Source organism: Cavia porcellus, unplaced genomic scaffold (genome assembly GCF_034190915.1).
Source record: "Cavia porcellus strain 051 isolate PalLab524CR breed Dunkin Hartley unplaced genomic scaffold, mCavPor4.1 scaffold_6, whole genome shotgun sequence".
NCBI lineage: Eukaryota > Metazoa > Chordata > Mammalia > Rodentia > Caviidae > Cavia > Cavia porcellus.
In genome coordinates, this window is record NW_026947489.1 from 88,250,102 (window position 1) to 88,276,209 (window position 26,108).

General features: G+C 39.4%; 1 protein-coding gene across 1 annotated transcript in view; it reads left to right on the plus strand.

Moving 5' to 3' along the window:
• Positions 1-26,108, plus strand: part of Ca10 (carbonic anhydrase 10) — a 483,004-nt gene that overhangs the window by 192,364 nt on the left and 264,532 nt on the right. The window contains exon 3 of the mRNA XM_023563809.2: positions 10,918-11,060. Within this exon, the coding sequence (XP_023419577.2) occupies positions 10,918-11,060 (143 nt within the window). The remainder of the gene's footprint in view (positions 1-10,917; positions 11,061-26,108) is intronic.

The window sequence follows — 26,108 nt, forward strand, 5'->3', positions numbered from 1 at the left end:
TTCTTTTATATGATATATCATTTCTGTTCTGATTTCTTTCACAGACTCCTAAAGTAATTTCTTTACTTTAGTTCCCATCATCCCAGAAATTTCAGGTGTTCAACTTTCACTTTCTGCCATGTCCATGTCTCCTGAACTGATTCTGTTTGGGCTGAAGGCCAGAGATTACCTTTTGTTCCTTTGTCTTGACATTTTCCTGGGCAAACAGATTGTGGTATCTCAGGCACTTCTGATGTTGGCTATCTGCCCACAGTGTAGGAGGATGAGTCAGGCACCTGGGTTTCTCCTAACTCTCGTGCCTCAGGGAGCAGAGGGGTGCAATACAGGCTTCTCCAAACACTTGTGGCTTCTCCAAGGCACAAGTGGCTGGTTCTACTGGCTTGCACTGGCTACCCATGGAAGAGTCCTGATGACATCAGGTGTGCACACCAGGACTGGGCTTAGAATTGGCTTTTGAAGAAACTTCACATAGATTGTATGGTTGTTCAGAGGCATCAATCTGATCATTTTCTTCAAAGCTAAGTAGGTAGAAATAATTAATGAGCTAGTTTATTATGCATATTAAGACAGTCTATGTTTCGTGGTTTTGATTTCCATTTTCAATAAGCTAATTTAAGATTTCATCTGCAACACTGACAATTACATGGGACCTTAAAAACTGCCAAATGTAATCTAAGAAGTTTAACAGCATTGCTAGGCTGAATTTTAAACCTAGGATGAACACATGGGAGTTTTATGCTTACATATGCCAGAGTGTTTTATGCCTTCTGGTGAAATTCTCAAGAATGAGTCATTTGATTCACTAGCATTAATTCTGAGAAAGCAAAATATTGAGAACATGATGGCTTCTAAGTTTGGCTTGGTTCTGTACTGGGTCTGAACCCTGCACAGGAGTGGAATGTAGAGAGAAATTCAATGTAGGTTGACATCACCCACTCAGCTACACACTGGCTGAATACCCTCACTCAGCACTAAGCTTGAATTCCTAATATGAGACAATATCTATCTTGGCAGACTACCATGATGAATATCTGGATGTAAAACTACTGTTTTTCTAGTCTAGTACCAATGTCATACTCTATGATTTGGCTGCTAAGCAGAATCACATGTGATGTTTGTTGGTAATTTTTTCACTATTATTTTCATGGATATAAGTACTCAACAAAACATATCTTTGTTATAAACAAAGAGACTAGGGATCAAAAAAGACATCTTTGATTCTAGGCAAGGTGACAGAGTAGAAAAGAAGTATATCTTAGGGGTTAAGAACAAAGGATATGGAGCCAGATAGCCTGAGATTTAAATCTTGACTTTGCTATGCATCAGGGTTCTTTTTTATCTTGGGCAAGTTATTTAACATCTATCTGCCCTCAGACTTTTGTTATACTTGTAAAAATCATGGTAATAACAAAGTTTAACATCCATATAACTAAATGAAGGAATGTATAAAAATGCTTAGGATAGTGCCCAATACACACTAAGCACAAGACAAATATGATTATAACGAGGAGAATCACAACCTGAATCCAGCTCTCCATACCTAAACAGTATGCTGTGTATCATTTACTGCCATTTTTCTTTCCAACAAGTATCCCCCAGAGCTTCTATGACTATTCTTTGTATACAGGAGGCAAAGGCTCTATGAATAAAATTTCTATTTGAGAAATTTTTGGGAAATGGAGCAATTCTCTGCCAGGTATGAGTCAAATAATAATGACCCAAAGACATTAAAATGGGACAGATAAACAATCTTAAGCTCCCTAGAATATTACAACTATTTAGAGTTCCTGGAGTCACTAATTTAGTAGATTTTCCCAGAGCACAGGCAATTATATATGCAAATTAATATGTGATAGAAATAATATACAATGACATGACCAAATATGATCTGCTTAATAAATAATAGTGGGATATTCACTTATTTGGGAAACATCTTAGACCCTTGTCTCATAGAATATATAAATATTAATCTATAGTATATTTTGATAATCAAATTATAGAAAGTATAATAATAAAATATTTTGTGTCTTCAAAGAAATTTTTCAAATGATCTATAGTTGGATAGATCATGCTAAATAAGAGAAAATCTAGAAATCTTTTCTAAAAAATCAGTAAATCCAACCAAATAAAAATTCAAAACACCACAAGCAAGGTTAACAGCCAGATAATAAGCTGGAAGAAAATATTTATAGCATATGACAAAAGGCTCATATCTCTACAATTCAAATAGCAGGCAAAACTGATACAGGAAATAAATAACCCAGAGAAAAATATGTGAGGAATTGGATCAGAAAGCAAATGCAAATAACACACGACCAAGGAAAGTAGACCCAACCTCAACAGTAGTTAGGAAATGCAAATTAAATCAATGAGATGCCATTTTTCTTCTTAGAGTGCTAAAAATAAATAAATAATGAACACTATCCAAGGCTGTAGAGATTGGGGAAATGGACATATCACACCGCTGACAGGAATGTAAATATTCATAGATGTTGTGAGTGTCTTTTAATATGACCTGGCAGCATCTATTAAAATAAAGGATGCACTTAGCTTGACTCAACAATGCAAACTTTAGGAATCTTTTCTGCTGTAATAAAAGCACTAGTATAAAAAAGAACATGTTGATGCTATTTATTGCAGCATTGATTTTAATAGCAAAAGAAGATGGGAATAACCGTAAGGTCTTTTATTTAGGGAATGGCTGAAGAAAGTAAGGTGTATGCAGACTATGGAAGCCTTGTTGCCTTATGTATCAATATTCCATTAGTGTCGGCATGAAAGAATATATATGGCATAAAGTGCCTTGGGACCAAAAGAATTTTTATAAAGAAGAACCTTTCAAAAAATATGCCTATGTGCATGGGCATGCTTGTATGAAGACAGTGAACATTGTTAAAGGATTCGTAAGACACTACTCACATCAGTTCCCCCTAGCAGAAGAGATGATTACCTCTGGTTTACACACTTCTGTTTTGCTTTGTATGTTACCACACATTATCGTTTGATTTTTTTTAAAGAAAGGAACTCAAGTTCTAGTCCTTTTGCTTACTGGCAAGGGACCTTGGGAAGTCATTTCACCTCTTTCAGTCTTATTCTTCCTGTCTATAAAATAATGCTATTATTATCTCACAAAGTTTGGGAAGAACTAAATACATCAAATTCTTGGTGCAAAGCCTATTAAATGGTAGGTGATCTGCAAAGGAAAACTCTCTCTTTGTTCATTTCTATTCATCCTCAATCATTAATTTTCAGGGATGAGAGTCAATTATTACCACATTAGAATCAAGCACAGAGACTTGAAACTGCTGCTATACACAAAACCTGACAACTTCCTAAAGCTAAATTGAAATAAATTTTCTCTGGACTTAAAACCCTTTTTGAATGGCCCATATCAATGCTCACTCCCTCTAAACATCCAGACTTGGAGAATTAAGAATTCCAAATATTCGCATCTCATTAACACTATGAAAGTCAGTGGCTAATCCTGGGACTAGGCTTGCCTCAGAGCTCCAAGATAGGCAGTGTGAGTGTCTGAAAGCTGCCTCTTCTAACCTGCCTGCCTGAGTCTTCACCTTCTTTACATCTGCCCCAGGGAGAATCAGCACAATCAGTGGTCACCCTGTTCCTCTCAGCAGTCCCTCCTTCAAGCCCTCTTCTCGTATTCATCCAACCCTTACTATAGAACCTGTATGATGCTAGACCTTATATGTATATGATCTTGCTTAATCTTCTCAACAATTACGTGAAGGAGCTATCTCTCCATTTTATGGAATGAGAAACCAAAGCTGCATATAGAATTTAGCCACCTGCTTATGTTTCCAAGGTAAGAACATGGTAGCTCATAATTTTTCTCCTATGTGATAATAATACTGTAAGTTGTTTAATGGTAATTCAAATTCTATTGACAATATCACAGGTGTTAGAACAACTTTGTCTCTGTGGGTATGATAACCCTCAGTGCTTTAACTAGTAACAAGACTTTGGCATCTTTCAGCAGTGCCTCCTCTACTGGGAAGACAAATGCTAGACTTTGAGAAGAATTCAGTTATCTTGTTCCTCTATCTGTATTGTGTTATGTATACCTACCTGTATTATACTTAACAGTGTTTTGTTATAACTGTTTGTTACCTTGCCAGTCTTCCCACCATACTATCTTTAAGAGAGGAAGCATTTGATTTATCATTCTATCCCTAGGCCATTAGAGATGGTCCATTAAGTTCTTAGATGAATGCACAGTTAAATATTAGGTGTTAAACAAAATACACGCAACTTCTTAGAGACCTCCAATTGAAAGAATTGGGAGAGGATCTAGTTAGAACTCTCCACATACTGTGATTCAGAGTCCCAGCTATGGAGGACAGATCCAGCAGCAAAGGGGCTAACTGCAAGGCCAATTCTCTCTATGAAATAAATCTGAGATCAGAAAGTGGCTAAAACCCTGCAGCCCTGGGTATTTTAAACACATTCATTAATAATGGCTCAAAGTGGAGATTTATTACAGGTGAGAATAGGGGGAGGGATAGTAAATCAGCATTGGTGAGGGAAAGAGCAAGAGAAAGACATGAATTCTTATTTAAAATGTATTCATATGCTTTATAACCTCAAAGTTACAGATTGCTATATCAAAGTAGAAGGGTTTATTTGTAGGATTGAATTTACCATAGACATGCTTCAGACCAGTAGCCATTTTCCCAACTTTCATGTGCTTTCCTTTGGCTGAAAAGTTGGGGACTTAGTTTACTGCTTAAAAACAAGAAAAGACTGCCTTAACAGAGTCCCTTCATGAAAATATGTTTGGCTTCAAATTATGACTTGTAGAGCATCCACTGGATCCTAGGAAAATGCTATGTTATTGGCACGTATGTTGAAGAGAATAGTTTTCAAAACATTCTATTAGTTCTACCTTTCAGGGAGCATTTAAACACACCTAAACAATGAGATTAAATTCATGTAAAAACTTATGTCCCCAGCCGTTGCTAGGGAACCCATTCTTTTCCCTTTCCAACTAATTCAAGAATAATCAAGCTTGCGCTTGGCTGTGTTCCAGCCAATACAAAAGCATGCTTTCAATTCATAAATCAGACCAGAGTACTCCCATGCCTCAACTCACTCCATGAGTCTCTATTACATTAGAGTAAAATGCAAGCTCCCTAGTGAGATCACATGTCCCACTAAGGGGATCTCCTTGATCCATCTCATGGCTCCCTCTCATCTCATATTTGTCCACATGGTCCATCAAGCTCAAACCTCCTCCCTTCTTTTCTGTTTCTAGAACACATAAAGCTCGTCTTTGCCAAAACTTCTGCTCTTCTCGTCTCCGCCTTGGTCACCCTCTTCTTGTTACTCTTCAAAAATTGTTTTCTCCATCCTTGCAGTAGCTTATAGATATTGCTTCCAGAGAGAGCATCTCTGATCATCTGCCTAGGTTATGTCTCCCCTCCTGTCTCTAAAGAATGCTTAGCAAAAGTTTCATCAGCATAGTAGCTAAGGCTTGTTTATCTCTCATGATCCCCACTAGACTGTAAGATTCATGAAATCAGGAGCCATGTCTATTTCACTAGTTATTAAAAACCCCAACTGAAGACACCACCGGGCACTTAGTAGGTCCTCAGTAAAATATTTGCTGCATTAATCCTCAGCGGCAAGCCTAAGGCCTGAAACATCATAGGTTTCCAGTCAACACCTTAAGTGAATTTACCTTACTACCCTACAACTTATGCTAACCACATAAACTAATCTCACTTTTCTAACACTCTTCCTACAACAGCATCTTCTTTTCAGCATCTTTATTTATTTTTTTTCTTTGAGAGCTCCAGACAAATAAATAAGGTTGATACCTCCAAACACAGCATGACTTTGAAGAATCTTTTCCAGGATAAAAATGCCATCATTTTAACATCAGTATCATTCAAGAATATGATTATTCTTGAATCTTGATTCCTCCGGTCCCTTGTTCTCTTGACCTACTTCCTGTTTTGGTGAGAACTTTGTTGTTTTCTCTGGGTGTTGCAAAATAGAGCTTTTGCTTCACGGGTTTGAACAAACAGCTGATAGGTTTTGCTTTGAATTGCCAACGTTCACAATTTCAGCTGTTGACAGAAGACACAGAATGTTTCTTATAGCTCACTGGACCCAGAGCCAGAAAACCACTGGGGGTTTGTAGTTTATGGTAAGAATGGCAACATCGCCCTGGGGGAAATGTTTTGGCAGGATGACACATAGTTGGGATGCTGCAGTGAAATTCCTTTGTTTCTGCTCTGAAAAATAATTTGCAGAGATATTCAAGTCTTTTCTGAGTTCTAGTTTATATGTAAATTAGAAGAATGTGTGGAAAAAATGCCAGTGATGATAGAATTCAAACATTTTCAGAGCAGTTGTTTATTCATTAGTTAAAATGATTTTGACTCAATTTTGCTGTATTTATTTTTTTTTTCTCAACAATATGTTGCATCCATCGAACTTGAAAAGGCATAGCATTAGTAGATAGGCCACAATAATGAAAAGTTTAAAAATCTGATGTAGTGTGATACCCATGGAAATGAAGAAAACAATTACACAATGATTCTCAAAAAACTGGAAATACAATCAGTGCCATCTCTTCCTATTACCACCCCGTCTGCTCCCAAAGGTGATACGGGAAGTCCATAAACCTGAAGGACGACCCTGTGGAGGCTGGTTAAGTATCAGAGCGGTGGGATAACTGAGAGTTCTGCGAAAACCCAGAGGGAAAGTTCTCACTCTAAATCTTGCAGCCGTGTTTCTGTGTGCATCACTGCCCTGCATATAAAGCCAGCCAGCTCACTCCAATACCAATGAGTGTGCATGCTCCATGCCTCTGTCTCACAGCCTGCATCCTGAGGCATTTGCCATGAGTCTGAATTATACCACGTTTGCAAATCGATTCTAGCCCCATTTGGTACATGACATCCCTGGGCTAGCTTTCAATACTGTAAGTCTTACCCCAGCACTTAATGCTGACTTCTCCACTTATGTGGACTCCAGTTATGTGGACTAACACTTCATCTGCTTTAACCAGCCCTACTAGGCTGTCCCTGGCCTCCTTGGAGACTTTCAGATGCAACCATGGTACTTCCTTCCTGGCCTGAGATAAAGCCTTGTTCCCTCCCCGATCATTCTGTCTGCTGTATCCCATGATTACGTGGCTGTTTGAAAAATCCTACCTTTATTTAAAACAGTTGACTCAGAAAGCAGTTTGATTTGAACCTCTGCAACTTGAAATTTATTTGAACTTGCAAATTTTACTTGAACTGTCCCTTTTAATTTACCAAAAGGAAAACACCAGCCGGAAGCTCACAAGGGTCATGGCCATAACAAAATCCCCTGGCTATGATCATCTGCCCACAGATAAAGTCTTGAGATCTGACATCTTGTCTTTGCTCTGTTCTGTCTCATTTCTACCTAGCTGTGTGGCTATGAGTTGAAGACTTCTCTGCCCTGATGTCCCCCTTAATTCCATGCATGACCTCTATTAAAAGGTTTCTAGTTCTAAAAAAAAAAATCAAACAAAACAAAATAAAAGCAAAAACCTATTCATATATGCCAGATTTAAAATCAGAAAGTCATTGGTGAATTGGTTTAAATCCCCTTTAGGAGTAGAGCCAATGAGAGACGTGACTGAGCAGAATAGAATGTGTCTTGGTTATTCTCTGATTTCTGAGCAGGTGGTTACAATCAAAAACACAAGACTTGATAGTGAAGTGGGGATATAAAATCCCAAAACTGTTTGTCATAAAGAATTCCATGCCCAATAAAAGCAAAGGCAGATGTTCACATAAAGTTTTTGCTGTTTGTGTTTTCGGGGGGCATTTTTTGGAGATGAAGTTTATTAGTAAGGCACAGTAGCATCTGCCCACCCATGCTGCCACAGAATAGTAGTCTCGCAATCCATTTATGGGGTTAGAATTATTTTTGTTAATGATTTTCATGGAGGTCAATGAAATGCAATGTGTACCAGCTGTATGAATGTTTATCACACAGCTGCCTTCCAACGAACCCTCGAACCTCAGACATCGTCATCTAGATTGTCAAAAAGGGATTTGTCTCACTGAGTTTTAAAGATAAAAGCAACTGAATCAGTTTTTTTTTAATATTGCTCTAATGTGATCACAGAGGGTCTGAACACAGCACAGATTTATCATCTATAGTTCAGGAGGTCAGAAATTCAAAATGACTCTTACAGGATTAAAATCATAGTAAAGTTGTGTTCTTTCTAGAGGCTGAATGTGGAGAAGCTGCTACCTTGCCAGCTCCAGTTTCTACTGGCCACCTACATTCCTTGGCTTGTGGCCCTCTCCTACTCTTCAAAGCCAGCAGACTTAGCGCCTTTCTCTGTTCTCTTTTTTCCATCTTTATATTTTCTCTATATCCCTGACCCTCCTATGTTCTTCTTATAAGCACTCTTATGGTTACATTGGCTCCAATCATACAATCTCACCATCTTGGGATCGTTCACTTTTAGCTATGATCTGAAAATGACCCTGTAAGGTGTGCATTCTGTAGCTTTTCCATTACTGCCACAAAATACCCAAGTTAATAAACTTAGAAAAAAGAAAGATTTGCTTTGATTCACAATTTCAGAGAACTCAGTCCATCACTGCCTGGCCCAGTTGCTCTTGTCACCACATCATGACAAGAGCCTGGGAAAGAGGAAGCTGCTCCTCGGCTCATGTTACAGTGGCTGGGAAGTAAAGAAGACAAGTAGAGTTCAAAACTGACCTCCAGGGGCCAAGAATGTAACTCAGTGGCACAGCATCTGCTTGGCAAGCTCAAGGTCTTGAGTTCAATCCCTGTGCCAGAAAAACAAAGGCCTCCAAAGCCAAAGCCCTTGTGACCTGAACCTTCCCACTAGGACCCACTTCTTAAAGCTTTCCACTATTTTCCAATAGTGCCAAAACAGGCCTTTCAGAAGCATTGCAGATGCAAGCAATGTCATAAGATATCCTATAGATAGTGTGTGACACCTTTGGGAGGAGTGCACTCATTGTCAGCCTCTTGCAGAAGCTGTAGAGACCAGCCCAGGTCCAACTATGCATAATTCACCAGCGATCTCACTACTACATGTAACAGTGCTGTGACTGCACCCCTGGCATCATCACAAATGCCACTTTTCCATGCATCACTATCAAACACAGACAGGAGGATGTTCCATTGGAGACTTTAATAATAAACTTGAATTTATTGAGGAATGAGTACAAGATCAAGCCAGTGATCAAAGAAAAGATCAACATAGAAAATACAGAAACACATCTTTTTAAAAGCACACTCTTAACCCAAGAACTTCTTAACTTAACCCTTAAACATTTGCTAGGCTACTGTACTACGTAAAGATGTCATTGGTAGTGATAATGTAATCAAAACATGAGAAATGAAACCACCAAAGAAGCACGTGTACATTTATGAGTTGTATGCTTCCTTTTGTGCCTCTTTCTCTTCCTTTATGCTACTTTTAAAATCACTAGTGGCTGCAAACTTACTCAAAGTAAAGGGAACAGAGCCATTAGAGGCTTATTCTCAAGGATTAACCCTAATTCAGCATTTACTTTATTTCATAATGAAGTCAGTCTTATGTAGGTACTGAAGATTTGCATGGGAATGAGGAGCCTCGGTTTAAGTTTTCTCACTTCTGCCCAACACTGACAGTAGCAGAGAGGAAGGTCATAGAACTTTGGATCAAAACATACGTAGACATAGTGTCTACCCCAGTACCTCCTCCTGAAGGATGGGATTTGTGTTTGACAAATATTTTCCTCTTGTACCTCGGTTTTCTCTGCCTGTGTGATAGGCAGGAGCAGTGGCTGTTGAAAGTTAAAGGCCGCATTAAATTCAAGTTTTTGAGAGGCCAGATGCATTTAGAAGGATTGTGACATGTTTCCTGTGTTCATTATGTCAAGAATCACTGCTGGTCTCACCAGCGAAACTGTGGGTGGCCCTTACCTGTAGTGTCATAATGTCCTCGGCTCCTTGGTGTATTTGTTATCCTGTGACTCTCTGACTATCTCATGATTCAACCTGATTCGGGGCTGGACATGGAGTAGTTGACCGTATATACTGCAGGTGGATCAGTGAATGAATGGCCATGTAATCTCAAGGGCATATGTGAGACACATGGATCTGTGCCTCAGCAGAAGTGCTGAGAGGGGTAGTTTCTTCCCTGACATGCATGTTAGTAGGCTGGCACCCTGCATGGCTCTGCTAGCTTTCTTAGAAAATAGGACTGGACAGAGGGTTTATCCTAATAGATGTTTTCATGTGATGCCGGATGCGGCAGACAGCTTCCCTTTGGATATTTGCACTTAGCACTCAATGTCACTGTCATTTTTTTCTGCCTATCAAATGATCACGTTCGTCAGCTGCTGGAACATTAGGTTAATGACACAGTGCTGATCCAAACAAAGACAAAGGCAAGTTGCCAAGCTCCTGTCTAGTGTTGATCGGGGGTCATAAAAATAATTCACTCCCTCAGTTCGGTCTTGACAGCCCATAGAAAAACACCTTGTATATGTCTTAAGACACTCTCTTAGAAAAGCATCAGATGCATTCCAGATTAGACAAGGTTGATTCTCACATCATTCCTGCCAGGAAGGAAAACAGAACATCAGTCTTAGAGTTACTAAATATTTGGTGTACCTCGGAAATGCTGCAGAGTTGATGCGGCCTAAGAGATGATGTTAGCACCAAAGTATGAAAGCTAAGTGTACTCAGAGAAGACACCACAGGATGAATAGGCCTGCAACAAGAAAATCTGACCTTAAGTATTCATGAATATAGGTCTTAGAGAACCTGACCTAGATTCAAGCCAGGAAAATACCAGAGCAACACCTGGGGATCTCCTTCAATGTGAGCATTTTAGCACTAATTCTAGACCAGCCTGATTCTGGATCTTCTTTTTGTTTCTAGTTCCTTCTTTCTGGGGATTGGTGAACTCAGCTTGGAATCTTTGCTCTGTGGGGAAACGGCAGTCTCCAGTCAACATAGAGACGAGTCACATGATCTTCGACCCCTTTCTGACGCCCCTTCGCATCAACACTGGGGGCAGGAAGGTAAGCCAGTGAGCTGGTTCAATCCTGAAATTGAGGACTGGGGTCAGTGTTGATTCTGAAAGCTGATCCTTCAGGTCTGTCTGTTGCTCCGCCTAGAAACACCACAAGATGCAGACCCATTACCAACAAAGAAAATTATTTCTAAATTGTGCTTTTTCTCCCTACACAATCGAGCTCTCATGTTTCTAATTACTGTGCACTCCATGGAGGTTTCCTGAGATCCTATCCCTTAGTACCTCTTGAAGGTCTGAAAAGATAGTTCTTTCCTGCATATTATGCCAGAAAATCTTTCCTCAGAGACTCTTTACTGGGCCTCCTTTTAACCTTAATACAGGGGGAAGTTCTTTAATGAAAGTAAAATCAGATGTTTATCAGCCTGGGAGGAAAAACAACAATCGCCTTAGATGATTTATAAGAAAATCAATAATTAATCTTCCTAGGGGCATCTTGCTGGCTAGGAATCTTTGCTCCTGCAAAGAAATGCTGAGCTGTGCTCCACGATTTGCACACCCGAATCCTCCTGCCTTCTCCTGTCTCTGTGATGAGCTCCCCCTTAATTTGTGGAAGAGTACAATACCCACAGGGTCTTCTCTTGGCTGGATCTAGCGTTGTTACTGCTGGTTTATTTCTGTTTGCTACCATTTACCCTGAAAATGGGGAAAAACCTTCCACACAGAAAAAACTGTATCTGAGGGTGGGTCAGTTGTTTTGAACTCAATAGGAACGAGAAATCCTCTGTGTGCAAATAAGGATAAAATTATAAACAACTATTGTTACTGCTGGAAGTTGATTGTCCAAGGCTTGGACTAGTGGTCCCTACTTACTCTTTCTCTCATGTAATCTGTTCACCATTTTCAACCAAGAAGCTGCTAAATTATGCATTTTGATTTTGAGTATTTATTAGAGTGTGTTTTCTGCCACATACTGGTTGTACTTGCATGCACATGAACCTAATGTCTCATCAAATAGTGTTAGTGAGTTTGATCAGGTCTTAAGGTCTATTTTAAAAGACATTGCTTGGGAGATTGAGACCATTTAGCTATGGTGCATTAGTGTGCTGTTTCGAATATAACTTGAGAAGCATTTTTTTTTTTTTTTGTAGAAAGGTCCTATGTAGGTCATTTGGTTGAGTGCTCCGATTCTGCAGAAAACCAAATACTCTATTTTTCCACTTGCAGTTTTTTTATAACCTAAAAGAAACTTGACATTGCTTCAAAATGGTACATGTTTTAAAGTCGTGAACATGTGTGAGCTTCCTGATCAGAGTTTAAGAAGGAAAAGATGGAACATTGACCAAATGTTCAATCATCTTTGCTTTCCTGGAGAGGATGATGGGAGAAATTTGCAATCTAGGCAAAGGGGAAAGCAGTAAATCAAATGAGTAGCCCAAGACACAATGGGTTTTGATGTCTGAGTTTCAGGAATGATCTAGAAGCTGGCCAAATACGCTAAATCTCAAAGACCAAAGGGAGGGGTGCTTGCAAAAGGTTGGGGTGGAGAGATAGAAAAGAAGGCAGACCCTGAGGCTGTGGTAAGGATCTAGATCTTTCCTAGGGGTTATAGCATGCACCTCAGTATTCAGGGTCATGTATACATAGACAGTGGAATGGGAAAGATGGAAAACAAACGTAAGTGGTCGATTGATACTCCATCACCTTCCTTAGGTCATTTTAGAAGAAAACGCCAATGGGAATGAAAGAAACACATTTGCCGGTAGCTTCTCTAAAACTACTGGGGGAGGGAAGACTGGGTGATAGTCTAGTGTTCAAACTCCACCGCACGTTACAATGTTTGTTATTGTAGTTTTGAGTCTTTTCTTTTTGACAAGTGGTTTTTTATCTTTCCAGTTCAGTAAAGTATACCAGAATACCAGATCCAAATCAATTTTCAGATGCACTGGAGTTTGGGCTTTGGAAACATTTATTTTTGACGATGTAAATATTTATATCTGGCATTGATGTGTGTTGTCAGCAGTTTGAAGAGAACTGAGAACTGGCTGAGGTATCCTTTGCATATATGAAAACTGGAAAATAAAATACAGATTCTAGTAGAATAAGCTACCTGGTAACGAAATGCCTCAAGTTGATAGACTAGAGTTAAACCATGTTTGCAAGGTTTTTTAAAAATAGCATTTAATGAGCTGGAGATTGGCTTCAGAAGCAAGGATTCAAAATATTGCTCTAAATTTAGCTATTTTCTTTAGAGAAATAGCCCACTGAGAAGTCTGAGCCACCACTCTGTTAGAAAAGAGGTTCTGTAGAATTGGGGCAAGATGTCACATTGTGAATTTGGAGACCATCCGAGAGTCAGTATTTTAAATACACCCTAGTAACGATGTGTTTTGTTTTGCAATTTTACCCAAGAGCATGATTCCTTTTAGCATTTAAAGATGTCCAGTGCACAACACCCTAAAACAGCTCTGCCATATCATCTGACTCAGGTTATTGTGTTTGTTTTAATATATTTGACCTGACATGGGGTTCAGGTGATGGAATGAAGAGTTTTCTTAACATTGGCTATGACTGAAATTCAACTTCCATATAAGAATAACTGGGAGTATTAATCTATGAGAATCTGCATGCAGTGTGCCTGGGAAATTATAGAAAATATTTTTAATTAAAAATGCGATTTTAGTCTTAATTTGCTTGTTGTCAACAGTAGTTCTTAAGCTGTTTATTTTTTTTTCTTGAAAAGAAATAAGTTTTACTTAGCTGTCTGTATCTGACACACAGGATTCTTAAAGATGAAATTCAGAATGACTGTAGTTTTTTTCTGAATGGATCTTCATTAAGATCGGTTGCATGTGGATTATAAGCATCTTACCTTGGAACCAATCTTCCACCCTTTACCCCCTTAAACTTAACTTCTGTATGCTACATGATTTGGAGCTAATTAATCTGTTCTAAATAAAGCAACCCAAGATTTTAAAAAATGACCGGCAGACTTTTAAAGACATCAAATATGAATTTGAGGGATAAAAGCCACAAGGTCTACAACCCCAGGGAAGAAGGAAGGTGGTAGAAATAACTGACCTCAGCCTACTGGCATAGTCAGTTTTAACAAGCCAATGGGGAGACTCACCTCCAGTAGCTCATAAATTTGTCTCATTTATCCCAAAGAAACAGTCCGCCTATTCCAAGGTTTGTTTGTTTCTTTGTTTTTCCTTAAATTTGGGCTGAATGAAGTTCTCAGGGAGGAGCCTTGGGGCACCTACCTACTCTTGTCTTCAGTTTCTCTTTGACTTCTGATGTCTTGGAGTATCCTTGGAGGGCTCAGGAATTTCAGTAGAGGGATCCTTCATAGTCAGCCTGAGCCTTAGGGATGGGGAAAAGGCGTGACCACCAAACCCTGGATAGGGAGAGATGTGATGAGGAACATCCAACCTACTCCAGCGAGCGAAGCAGACAGATCAATGCAACCCACAGGGAAGGAGCTGAGGAAAAAAGACCCTGACACAGTCCTTTCCTGCTCCTCTCCAGCCAGCCTCCCTGTGCAAAGGGAGCCCGGGAAATCTGTGACTGAGTCTGCATAAGTCAGTCTGCAACCACAGAGGTGAAGGGACAAACGGAAGACACAGGGCACAAAACCCCAGGTGTATCCAATGATCATTTCCAGATTTCCAGCAAAATAAATATGAGGCAACAAAATTCACCACAACCTGTAAGATTAGGCACAACCTTGTCAGCCTGGTATTCACAGCCCTTGCCACTCACTCCCAAATCTCCTTTGCAGAGATTATCTCACGTATACTTTGTGTATCTTTGGTGTCCAGAAAGACTGGAGCAAAATGAATATACATCTCCTTTTCCTGAAATCTGTGCTTTAGCCACAATATATCCTGCACATGTGTCTCTGGATTCCCAGTGCCACTTTCACATTATTGTCAGTGGTTCCATGTTTCCTGTTCCAAGAATCTCCTTTTGGTTTCTTTGGCTGTGAAGTTGCCCTTCATTTAGCTTTAGTTGGTTGGTTGGTTGGTTTGCATTTTTGAGATTATGAGGTTCAGGCTGACCTGGAACTCTCCTTATATCCTGAGATAGCCTTGACCCTGCGTTCCTCCTGCCGTGGTCTTGAGCACTAGAATTACAGGTACGAACCATCATGTCTGATTTTTCATTTGGCTTCTTAGATTCCTTCCTAATGTTTCTTTCAGGACTTGAGCCTCAAACTTAGTATATTAGCCCTTAGATTAAGAGCTCCTCAGGTAAAGGTGCTTTTATGTTTTCCTTTTCTACTTCTGATGTTGTCTTTGATAGTGCTGGTTGACTTGAAGTGAACCCGAATTACCCTAAATAATCACCATTATGTTGAATTAGTCAAAAATCACTATGATCCAAGGTGGAGAAAACATGAGGTGTCACCAGAATGAAGAGTGACTTGGCTATCAACAGAGTGAGACACTAAAACTAGTTTCAAGGATTGTACTTGTCATGAGATGTTGAAGTAATTTGGGAAAAAAAGGAATGTGGGTGGCTTTTGTGTGAAATTGTATCAAATCTCTATTTTTACATTTTCCAGTGAATCTCAAAGCAAAACTTAGCTGGCCATAGTAGATCATTGCTATTCCTGGCATATTTGCATTGAGATATTCTGAGACCTTTTATGTGCGAGACCCTTATGTTCCTCCTAGAAGCTTATGATATATGATATATTTAGGGAGAAGATATAGATACACAGACAAATGGCAGTGACTAATTTAAATGACTATTTGAGATAACAGTGGACTGGATATTAAAGAAGCTATGAAATGATTAGTTAGCAAGTCATTCATTTTGACATTAAATATTAATAGGAATAAGAAATTGGATTAGATAAAGAAGGTTTTTTTAGGGGCAGTAAGATATGAAAGTGTGAGAAGGTAGGTAAGATGAAATATTGTTTTCAGCAGGATCTTCCAGTGTCTAACAATATGATTCCATGTGTAAAAGATTAGGAATAAAGCAAAAATGCATTCATTTTTTTGATCTAAATATGTTGCTGTGGTGATGGTGTTTAATGGGTAACTAATGTTGAACTTTCATAGACAAATATTCTGACCTATTTAAAACTCATTAGCAGGCTGGGCATGGTGGCACACACCTGTAATCTCAACACTTGAGAGGCTGAGGCAGGAGGATTATTGTGAGTCCAAGACCAGCCTGGACTACAAAGTGATCTCAAGGCCAGCCTGAACTGCATAGTAAGACCCTGTCTCAAAAAGACAAAACTTAATTAATTAAATTAAAATAAAGTAAAATAAAATGAAACTCACTAGCTATCTTTGAAGCCATTTTATACTGAAATTCTGATATAGAAACAGTATGTATAATTTCTTGTAATTTCAGAAGAAGTGGATGGAATTTTTACTCATCTATATTTTTTAACTTGATGAATTTCTTTTAGCAACTTTCTCAGAAGAAAGCAATAAAAGTCTGTTTGTTTGGATCTAATTCTAACCAACATTTGGAAGAAGCTAATATGAAATGAATGGTAACTGTAGGAAAAAAAATAAAGGACATATTATCTTAAAAAGTATGGCTACCCAGATGAGAATAAATGCCAGGCATTTTCAGACATGGGAAAACTTCAAAAGGCAGATATTAAAATACCATAGTTAAAATAGAGAGATGATCTCATTGCTTTGTGGAAGATGACTCCAGAGGACTGGGAAGCTTTTAAAAATGAAATTATGGTGATACAATTACAAGTGACGATAACAGTCAGAACAGAACTGGTAGGAGTGAAAGTTGCGGATGTGGTTGCTTGGGGAGCTTTGCGAGAAATAATGTTTTTAAATGGTATGCAAGAGATGTGACAGAAGGGGTTACCGCCAAGGGGAAGGACGAAAGGAGAGAGGCTTCTTTAGAGTGGTTTTAGAGAAGATAGGGCCGAGAATGAATTAGGGCTTCCAGAAGCTGAGAAAGACTTTTAAAAGTTAATGTAAGAGATAGCAGGAGTAGGAAGACCACTTAGAATTCCTTTTGAGGGAAGCATGGATGTCCAAAGACGAAGGGACAGGAGACCTGTGTTTGAATTTGAGGTGCACCACTTATCAGCCACAGGTAAGAGACTTATGCCCTCTACACTTCAGCTTGCTCATTTGTAGAAGGGACATAATAATAGCACCCATTTAAAACTGCACTTATTAGGTAAGTTACAATGTGACTGGCAGAGACACCAGTGGAGGGTATCCATGACCAGCAGAGAAGATTATGTGTTCATCACTTGGTAGCCACGTCAGGTGTGTGATGATTTCTGCTAGGAGGAAAACATAATCCAACCACTATAGGATTGTGTTAGTCAAAGAAGCTGATGTACACATTAAAATTAATAACAGGTGTGAAGTGATTGCAGTTATTTGGATGGCAAATTAAGAAAGGCAATCCAGAGTGCTAGTACCTGTAAGCCACGAGCCTGAAGTTCACCGGCATACAAGTCAAGCTTTTTTGTCAGTGTATTTATAAAAAGCTTCCCAGACGCAGGCGCTGCACACAATGTGCTGTAAGGAGACGGTGACAACAGAGCGGAAGTTAATGGGCAGTGCGGTCAGTAAAAGCAAATAGCTCAGCAAAGAGAAGGATGCAGCCTAATGCAGACTTAGAGTGTAAGGTGCTATGTCCTTGGGCAGAGAGGTCACCATCGAGCAGTGTGGGGTGCTGAGCACACAGTATGTGGGACAGTAGTGTCAGTGCTCCCAGTGCCGACGGTCAGGTTGGCTCACAGAAAGACACTGGCGGGGTGAAGCACAGAAGAAGAACAAAACAAGAACAGGAAGAATTCAAATGTCCTGTCTTTGATTACTTCTGTCTATCCCTCTATCCCTCCACCTGAGAGGAACATATTTTAAGGAGCGATGAAAGCAGACTTGAGGAATTCCTGTCCTACACAGCTTTGGGTATGGAGAACTAGCCCGGGGGTTTGGAAGGGCTTTGGACCCCACTTGAAACGAGGAACTGGAGTTCTGTGCAAACAGGATGACCTCCTCCTGATTTCATTGAGGCTGCAGGGAAGACACAAAACAAGCAAAGCCATTGTAGAAGGTGACAAGCATCTGATGAGAGCTTTCACTGTGGCCTCCCTTCCCCTGGAAATGCAGCTGGAACATCTCTGTGTCAAGGTTGACCCCAGAACAAACACTTACTAAAGATATAAAGGAAAATTGCCTTTAAATTCAGAAGAAATCTGCATTGTTCTCTTCTTCTCAACCTCTATCGAAATTTTTCCTGGAAGTTTCAGATATAGCTTTCTTTCTCCGTGAGCATATTTTGCTCTAAGTTTGCTAGAGTGAAGGATTTGGGATAAATGAATGTAACAGGAAAGGATTTTGACTAAGGTAGAGAGATGGGGCCGAGGTAATTGTGTTTGTACTTAGAGCTGAGTTTTTGCAGGAAGCAGAAGCTTCCGTGGAGAGCAGGGAAGCGATGAAAGATGAGCATAAAGGGAAAGAGTAAGACACTGTATTCTTAGTCGGGATGTAGAGTCCATGCAAAGATGTTCTATGGTGGGTGTCTGCTGTCAAGTACCATTGCCAAACTCAAATCTGGGCGGAGGATTGTCACCCACTGTCTTGGCAGCTTCCGTGATGTTTACCTCTTGATATCATCCAGAAAATCAATGCCGGGTCATTAGGCAGGTCTCCCAAGAAAACACCTGGTTTCTGGCGTTAGTGTTTTATAAATGTTTCTAATTCTCATTGCGCTCATCTGGTGGCTGTTAGGAAAGATTCTGGGGCGCTTTCTTTTTCTGCTGATTGCTCCCTCCACAACACTTGTCCTGAGTTTTCCTCCATCACTCCGTGTCTCTCTTGCTGTTTTATACACCTCTCCCTTCACCAATCCTCCTCTCCAACCCCCTCTCATCTTTCCAGTCCTCTTACTCCTGTTCCCTTCCTCCCTTCTCCAAGTCCCTAATTCACCAAGAAACCCGTGCTCTCTCCTGCATCAGGAAAGAATCCATTTGGTTTCTTATAGAGCAGTTGGCAGTACACAGAAAGACCGTCAATGGTATGGTGTGATATGGGTGGCAGCACTTAAAGGAGGGAAAATTGAAGTTATCTAGCAACTGAGCGTAATATTTATAAAAGAATGTGGGAAAAATTAACTCGAGATGATTAATTAATTTAGAGGCAGATGAACTCCTGGAAGATTGTTCTCAAAATTTACATACCCATTAAATCTTTAGTTTTGGGAGCATGTCATCCAATAGATAAATGACCTGGGACAAAAGAGAAGGAGCAAAGGAAAGCTATGACCTGTTTTTCACAGACTCTTTTGCAGCTAATACCATCTCGGCAGCCCAGGACAAGGGTCAGTCATGACAAGAATATGACACTCAGCCCAGCTCCTGAACAACTGCAGAAACAGTCACCTGCCCAAGAGAAACTTTTTGTTTCAATATTTAAAAACTAGTAATCAATTTTGTTGGGCTACAAGAAGGCTCTGAAATTAGCCAGTTTACCTATAATAAACCTAATCACTTAGCTGGATAAACACTGCATGAACTGTAGAGATTTTAAATCCTGCTGAAGGAAACTCATTGCCTAAGAAACCAGATACTTTGGGGCTAAAAACAGAAACAAAAATAAATAACCTCCCTACAACCTAAGAAAGAAATAAATGTGTCTGAATGACTTTAAAATGCTCATTTTCTTCTACATTTTCTTTCTGAAACAAAGGTACTAGGTTAGAACTTAAAGACAGGGCTTAAAAAATACATTTTCAAGAATTCCTGCAACATAAACAAATTAACATCTGAACAATGATCAGACTTAAATTTTCCTATGAAAATTTAATGTCACAAAGATAAAACTTTACTATTACTTGAAAGATTAAAAGTAGTAAAAACTAGTCCATCTCTTTTCCATAGCACATACTTTTAACATTATCCTTGTTGTATAATATGCTAGCGACAATATCCAAAGTACAAATAATGTTAAAATTTTACTTACCATCTGTTTTTCTCAGACCATACACCCACTGCCTAGTCAGTAAGTCAACAGCTTCATTTTGTTAATATTATTAGTGGTATCCAATGTTTCAGCTTATGTTCTGTCTTACTAAGGTATTCATCAGATATGACACTTAATATGAAATTAGTCCATTTTGGCCCATATCCCTGAGTCATGCCTGCTACTACCCATGCTTAAAACATCTATATATGATATCATGTAATGAAGATGCATGATCTGAATTTTACAAGAGACAAAAGTATACTCACACAATTTTCTGTGTCAGATCCAACAGAAACCAAAGGAACAGCATCTCACCTGCCTGAAAATATTTCTGCCACCTGGATATCAAAAAATGTCTTCCCATGACATCTAAGAAGCAGAGATGTTTGTTTCCTTCTGAAATATTCAGAAACTATTTTTAATTAGGGGAAAAAGTCAGTCTTTCTTCACTTTTAGCCATGTAGCTGTTTTCACTAGTATTGAAACATAAGCAAGAGTCTTTATTTGGGCTATGATAAAATAGGCAGCTATGACATGAATCATGCTGTTATTTGATGCTCAGTTGCCAGATGGGCTTCAATTTAGAAATAAATTCAGTGCTTGTTGATTTTTGAGTGGTTTATCCAGAGCACATAAAATAAAGTAGAATAAGATGGTGGCCAAATTATTGGGCTAAAATAGATATTGCCTCACCCTTGCATGGTCTGACATGCTCTAAGATGAGATTTAGAGCCAAGGTGCAAATTCTTGGCCAATTGATTTGCCTGAGGAAGTGGTCTCAGGAGAAAAGTGTGTGGAAGGGGGCAAGCAGGACAGGAGGAAAAGTTCAGCAAAGAACTCAACTAAACTCTACCCACAGGCCGGTCCCACAGAGACCTCTTGAACATAGACAGAACCACACTGTTGTCATTCCCCTGGGACTGGAAAGACACCATTCAGTGCCTTCTAAGCAGGGTGTAATCTGCTTCCATTCCTAAGCAAGGTGACCCTTAAAACGATGGTGTACAGGAATCTGCTCACAGCAGCTCTCAAAAGCCCAGGGTGTGCATCTCTTCCTGCCCCCTCATTCAGTGGCACCAAGCTGGTAACTCGAAATCCATCATGGTAGGAATGCTTATAACCCAGAAATCTGGAACAGTGAAACCTTAAACAGATAGAGAAGTGTAGGATATCGCTCTGCGTCTGTCAAGGCATTGGGCAAAAGTCACATCATATACAAAACTAATTTTTCCAAAGATGTCATTAAGGAGAATGTAACTTTTAGGAGGCCAGCAGGGAAAGATCCAGTAAAAGAGGAGTTAAAGTGAAGATAAGAAGAATCAGATTCTCGTAGAACGATGTCTTGGGCTATTTGATAAACTCAGCCACCTCTCGCCACCATCTTCATCTTGATGATACTAGGTTTCAGAACCAAAGTGTACACAGCATTCACGCATGCTGTAAATATGTTCAAAAGCCCAGAGCAAGCAAACAAGGAAGAGCTTTTAGGTTTTATCATACATATTACTAGTTAATTATTATTTCTCAGTTTTCTTGATACAAATTAAGATTTTTTTAAAATGTGAACAAAAGTAAGGAAATAGCACTGGGCAGTTTTGAGTCCATGCTTTTCAATGAATTCAAAGTATTACTAGCATTTTCCTCTTGAGGGTAATATACGACAATGGCCAAGCATTCCTTTTGCGATTACAGAAAGGACAGATACTGGAGTGAGCCATATTTCAGCACTGTAGGGAAATAAAAAATGAGCTGCTAAAAACAGCCCAGGAGGAATGAATAGCAATAAGACATCAATGTCATCTGTATACTGATTTGTGATGGATTTCCAAAAGGTTTAATGGCATGATGCTATGATATATAGGGGCCTCCTGAAAGTTAATAACTGTGAGTTATCTTCTTGGAAGAATGTGATGGGGAAAAGTAAGCGGTCACAGATAATATAGATATAAGTAACTTTATTGATATAGTCAAACTGCTCTGGATGTTCTATGCTGTTGCTCTCTATGATTAAAAATATAAAAGGATTGTAAAGATATAAGAAAGTTATATGTTATATAAACATATGGGAAAACACATCTGATAATGTCTTTAGTTTGCCTTTTATAGACTGAGACTTATGTAACTAAAGAGAGGAGTGCATACACGTATGTTAATCTCCTCATCAAAAGGAATTCATAACAGCCGGAGTCCTCTGACCAGGGCATTCATGTGAAAGCAATGAAGTCCGTTTGGATGAATGAATGGTTCTTCCAACTATCATGTGGTCTGGTATTTGCCACAAGGGCTATGTGTTTAAACCATCAGCAGATATATGAGGCATAGAAATTTGCATGCAGGTGGTTCCATTCAACTGAAGTCTGGGTTCTTGTTGACCCAGTAATTTTTAGTGTATGTCAGAGAGTAGAAAGGTATAAAGGAAGTGTCTGATAAAGTTCATTGAATGAAACAATAAATAGATGAGTGAAAAAAGGCCCAGGTCAAGATATTATACACAGATGGAGAAAAAAAAGGAATTAAATATATTAAGTACTTATCAATTTGTGCATACATATTCTACCTCACCTAATTTCCTGAATGAAGTGAGACAGTCAGTTGTACAGACCAAGAGACTCACATGTATAGTTGTTAAATAATTTAGCTAGAATTTCAGGGATGGTAAGGAACAGAGTAAGTCACTCTACAGCTGTATTCTTTCCCAGAATTTGCACTGTAGCCGAAGACGGAAGGAAATGTTTTCTGTCTATGTTAATATTTTCTGTCTTTATGAAGAAGAAGGTGTGGGGTTAGGCCAATCTTTCAGCCCATGTCCTTATCTTTAGCATTTTTTTGAGAGAGAATGATGAAAAATAGATTCCCTTGTCTGCCCACACTTCAGCTGGTAAATACAGCACTGAAGCCTCTGTCTCTTGGCTCTGGGAACCCACGTACCTCATCCTGATGGATGGAGCTAGAAGTCTGTTTTGTTCTATGGCTACCATCTTCCCCTGCAAGGGAGTAAAGCATGCACTATATGCACTTCTGAGTGGGGAGTTAATTTCTCTCTCCTATCCACTCACAAAGTGCCATATAAAATGTCCAACATGGTTATTGTCATCAGGATGCCAGTTCTAGCAGGTACAGAGTCAGGGGACTAATAGAGCCTTGATTTCTAGGACACAATAGAAATGCTTTCTTTCTGGGTAGAGGGTGGTGATGGCTTCTCTGCCTCCTCTGCTGCCTTTCTTTTCTGTTCTGTCTCTCTTGTTTTATGACAAGAATATACCTTCGTGTTTCTGCATCTGAGATGGTCTCCCCAGGAACAGGCTTGCCCTTTGGAAACTCTGATAGGCTCATTTTCAAGTTCTGCAGGGCTCAGGGAAGATCAGCAATAACTTTTTTAAGAGCCTCAAAAGACCGGCCAATGTAAATGGCTTGTCCCTGTTTCTCCTGGGCAGTCATGCTTTAAGCCATTTCATATGATGTGCATAATTTAGCAGGAGTGAAGCTGGCACATTTCTGCCAGTTATTTCTCAGTCTGTGCTTAGTTCTCTGTGAATGATAGCGATGGTTCTAGGAGGAAATCTTACCGTTGTTCTTTTCTTGGTCATATTAAGACTGAAAGGAATGTAACAGTGGCCGTCAGTTTCCAAGTAACACCAAGAATAAGACTATCAAATCAAATGCTTACCTTTGCGATGATACTTGACCCCACTTTACTCCATGTTGTTGGGGTAAAGGAATGGGGGAGAAGCCCTAGAAGGTTAGTAGAACCAATGAATAAAATTAGGGAGATTAGCATTAATGATCAGGTTCATCCTTTCATGTTGTATATTACTATCATTTGTTTTAGAATTAGTTTAATCATTGTTGGGTTGTGATTGAACAGTTATTGATTAAGCAGTTAGGTGATGGAAATAGGATACTGAGGAATATAATGGCAATAATTATAAGTGGTTCTATTGTTGGCGTAATGAAAGACACAAATAAATTTTTGTTTTTTCTCAAGGTGATTTTTGATTTATAATTTCTAGGTGAATTGTCTGAGGATTTGGAAAATATAAGGGTATGAGATTTTTAATTGTAAAAAATTAAATAACAAAAAATTATTGATTAGATAATAGTAAATCATGTTGATGTATCTCATTGTGGCACTTCATTATGGAGAAAATAATTCTCAAATCTTTAACTTATAGTATTAGTGCTGGTATGGCTTCATAATGGCTTATAGTATTGAAGAAGATCAGTTTTTGAATGTTTTTAATGGTACTATTTCAAAGACAGTGGATATAAAACTGTGATTTGAACCACAAACTTCTGAGTACTGACTGCAATGTAGTCCTAGATGCGGAGATATTAGTTGCTTGATTGAGAAAGACCTGGGATAGCATCAGTTTTAAGACCTAGAGAAGGAATTGCTCATGAATGGAGAGTATCTTTGGATGAGATTAATGTACGAGTTGGAGTTTCTATTGGAAGGATGACTGTTGTCTGCTTGAAGTAGTCCATGTTTTCCAGGTTTTAGGTCAGTTGTGGGAATCCCACTCCAGTTCATTGCTGCCAGTTAACCCCAGGCTCTTCACTTCTCTGTGGCCCTGGCTGAGACATTGTGGAATGGTTAATACACTGTGTCAATTTCAGAAGTATCAAAGCTTAATTAAGTAACTCAGCAGTTCTACCTCCTAGGGGTAGAGCACACGCCCCGCCCTTTCATGCTCTACGATGTTGTTCATGTGTCAACTTGAGAAGCTTCACAGAGAGACTCAACATGGAGTCAAGGTCCTTACTTTGTCAACATCCTGAGCCTGCTACACCCACCCAAGGACAGGTAGCCTGCATACAATGTAAGAGAAGAAAAGAGGTTTTTTCTCCCCCTTTTGGCTCTTATTGCTTTTGCTGTCTTCCATGAATTGTTGCCCTACTTCCATGCCACAAATTGACACAATGTATCAACCATTACAGAATATCCCAGCCAGGGCCACCCTGCCTTGAATCCAGCCAATTATGGACTGTGAATTATATAAACTTCTCCTTCCTTAATTCTGGGCATCAGGTGTTTTGTCTCAGCAACAAGAGAAAGTAACTAAGGCACACGCTCCCTGAGTACACGAGAAGGCTTCTCCTGCTTCTCCTCCCTGCCAACATGTGCTTTGCTCTTGGACACACTGCTGGGACCAGATACTGTTGTTCCCATCATGCAACGCCAGAGTGGGCCTTTATCCCAATCCAGAGCAGTCTATGAAAGGACTTATTTTTGGAGTTTCCCAGAAGACAGCATGGTTTTTCCAATTTAATAGAAGCATCTGACAAAATGTTAGAAACAAGATCTCTGCCGATTGGTTCAAAACCACTTGAGTGACCACACTAGGTGAAAGTCAGAAGTGCTCAGTCACAAACAGAAAGGTGCCTTGCCCTAGGTGGATGCCTTCAGACTCTTCTGCCCAGAGTGAGTCATACTGCCCAGGGTCCCCAACTACTAGAAATGAGTGTCTCCTCTCCCTGCTTCTCTTGAGTTTCTCCCTGTCAGTTCCAAAGTCTCTTTTGCCGTTTGCTGAGATGTCCTGAATGTGCTGAGATTTCCTGAAAATCATTTTTGCTCTTAGAACAAGCAAATTAAACTTCTGTTCTCTTAGTGTGCAGGAAAGAAATATCTCCCCACTCCATCCTGTCTTCTTATATGGATGCCTTGCTCTCTGTTGTAACATTGGGCAAAGCCACCAAGTTGAGATTTTTCCTTGTGTGTCAGAGGGGTACAGTGTTGGCATAGATAAGTGAACTGCCTAAAAGGCCTGTGAGGATTTTAATATAAATGCAGAATGATTAAAATGTACTACAAGTTTTAGATGGATATTTTATCCTTTTGTTACCAAGGCTGTTCAAAAGATAAAATATACATTATACTGCATGAAAGTTCAGTAAAATGTGATAACGTTGCTCCACACATTGCTCTCTTGGGTATGATATCAGGAAAATGTTTCTCTCTGACAGCTTCTTACAATGGATGAAAATACTCCCTTTCACTGTGCACATAGTGCCTGGTTTAAGGCATATTCCTGGAGTCAGGTAATTTGCCTCTGAAATACTGGTATTTGAAAAGCAAATTTAAGGCTCAGAATGCTTTCACTTTATGATCATTGACACTG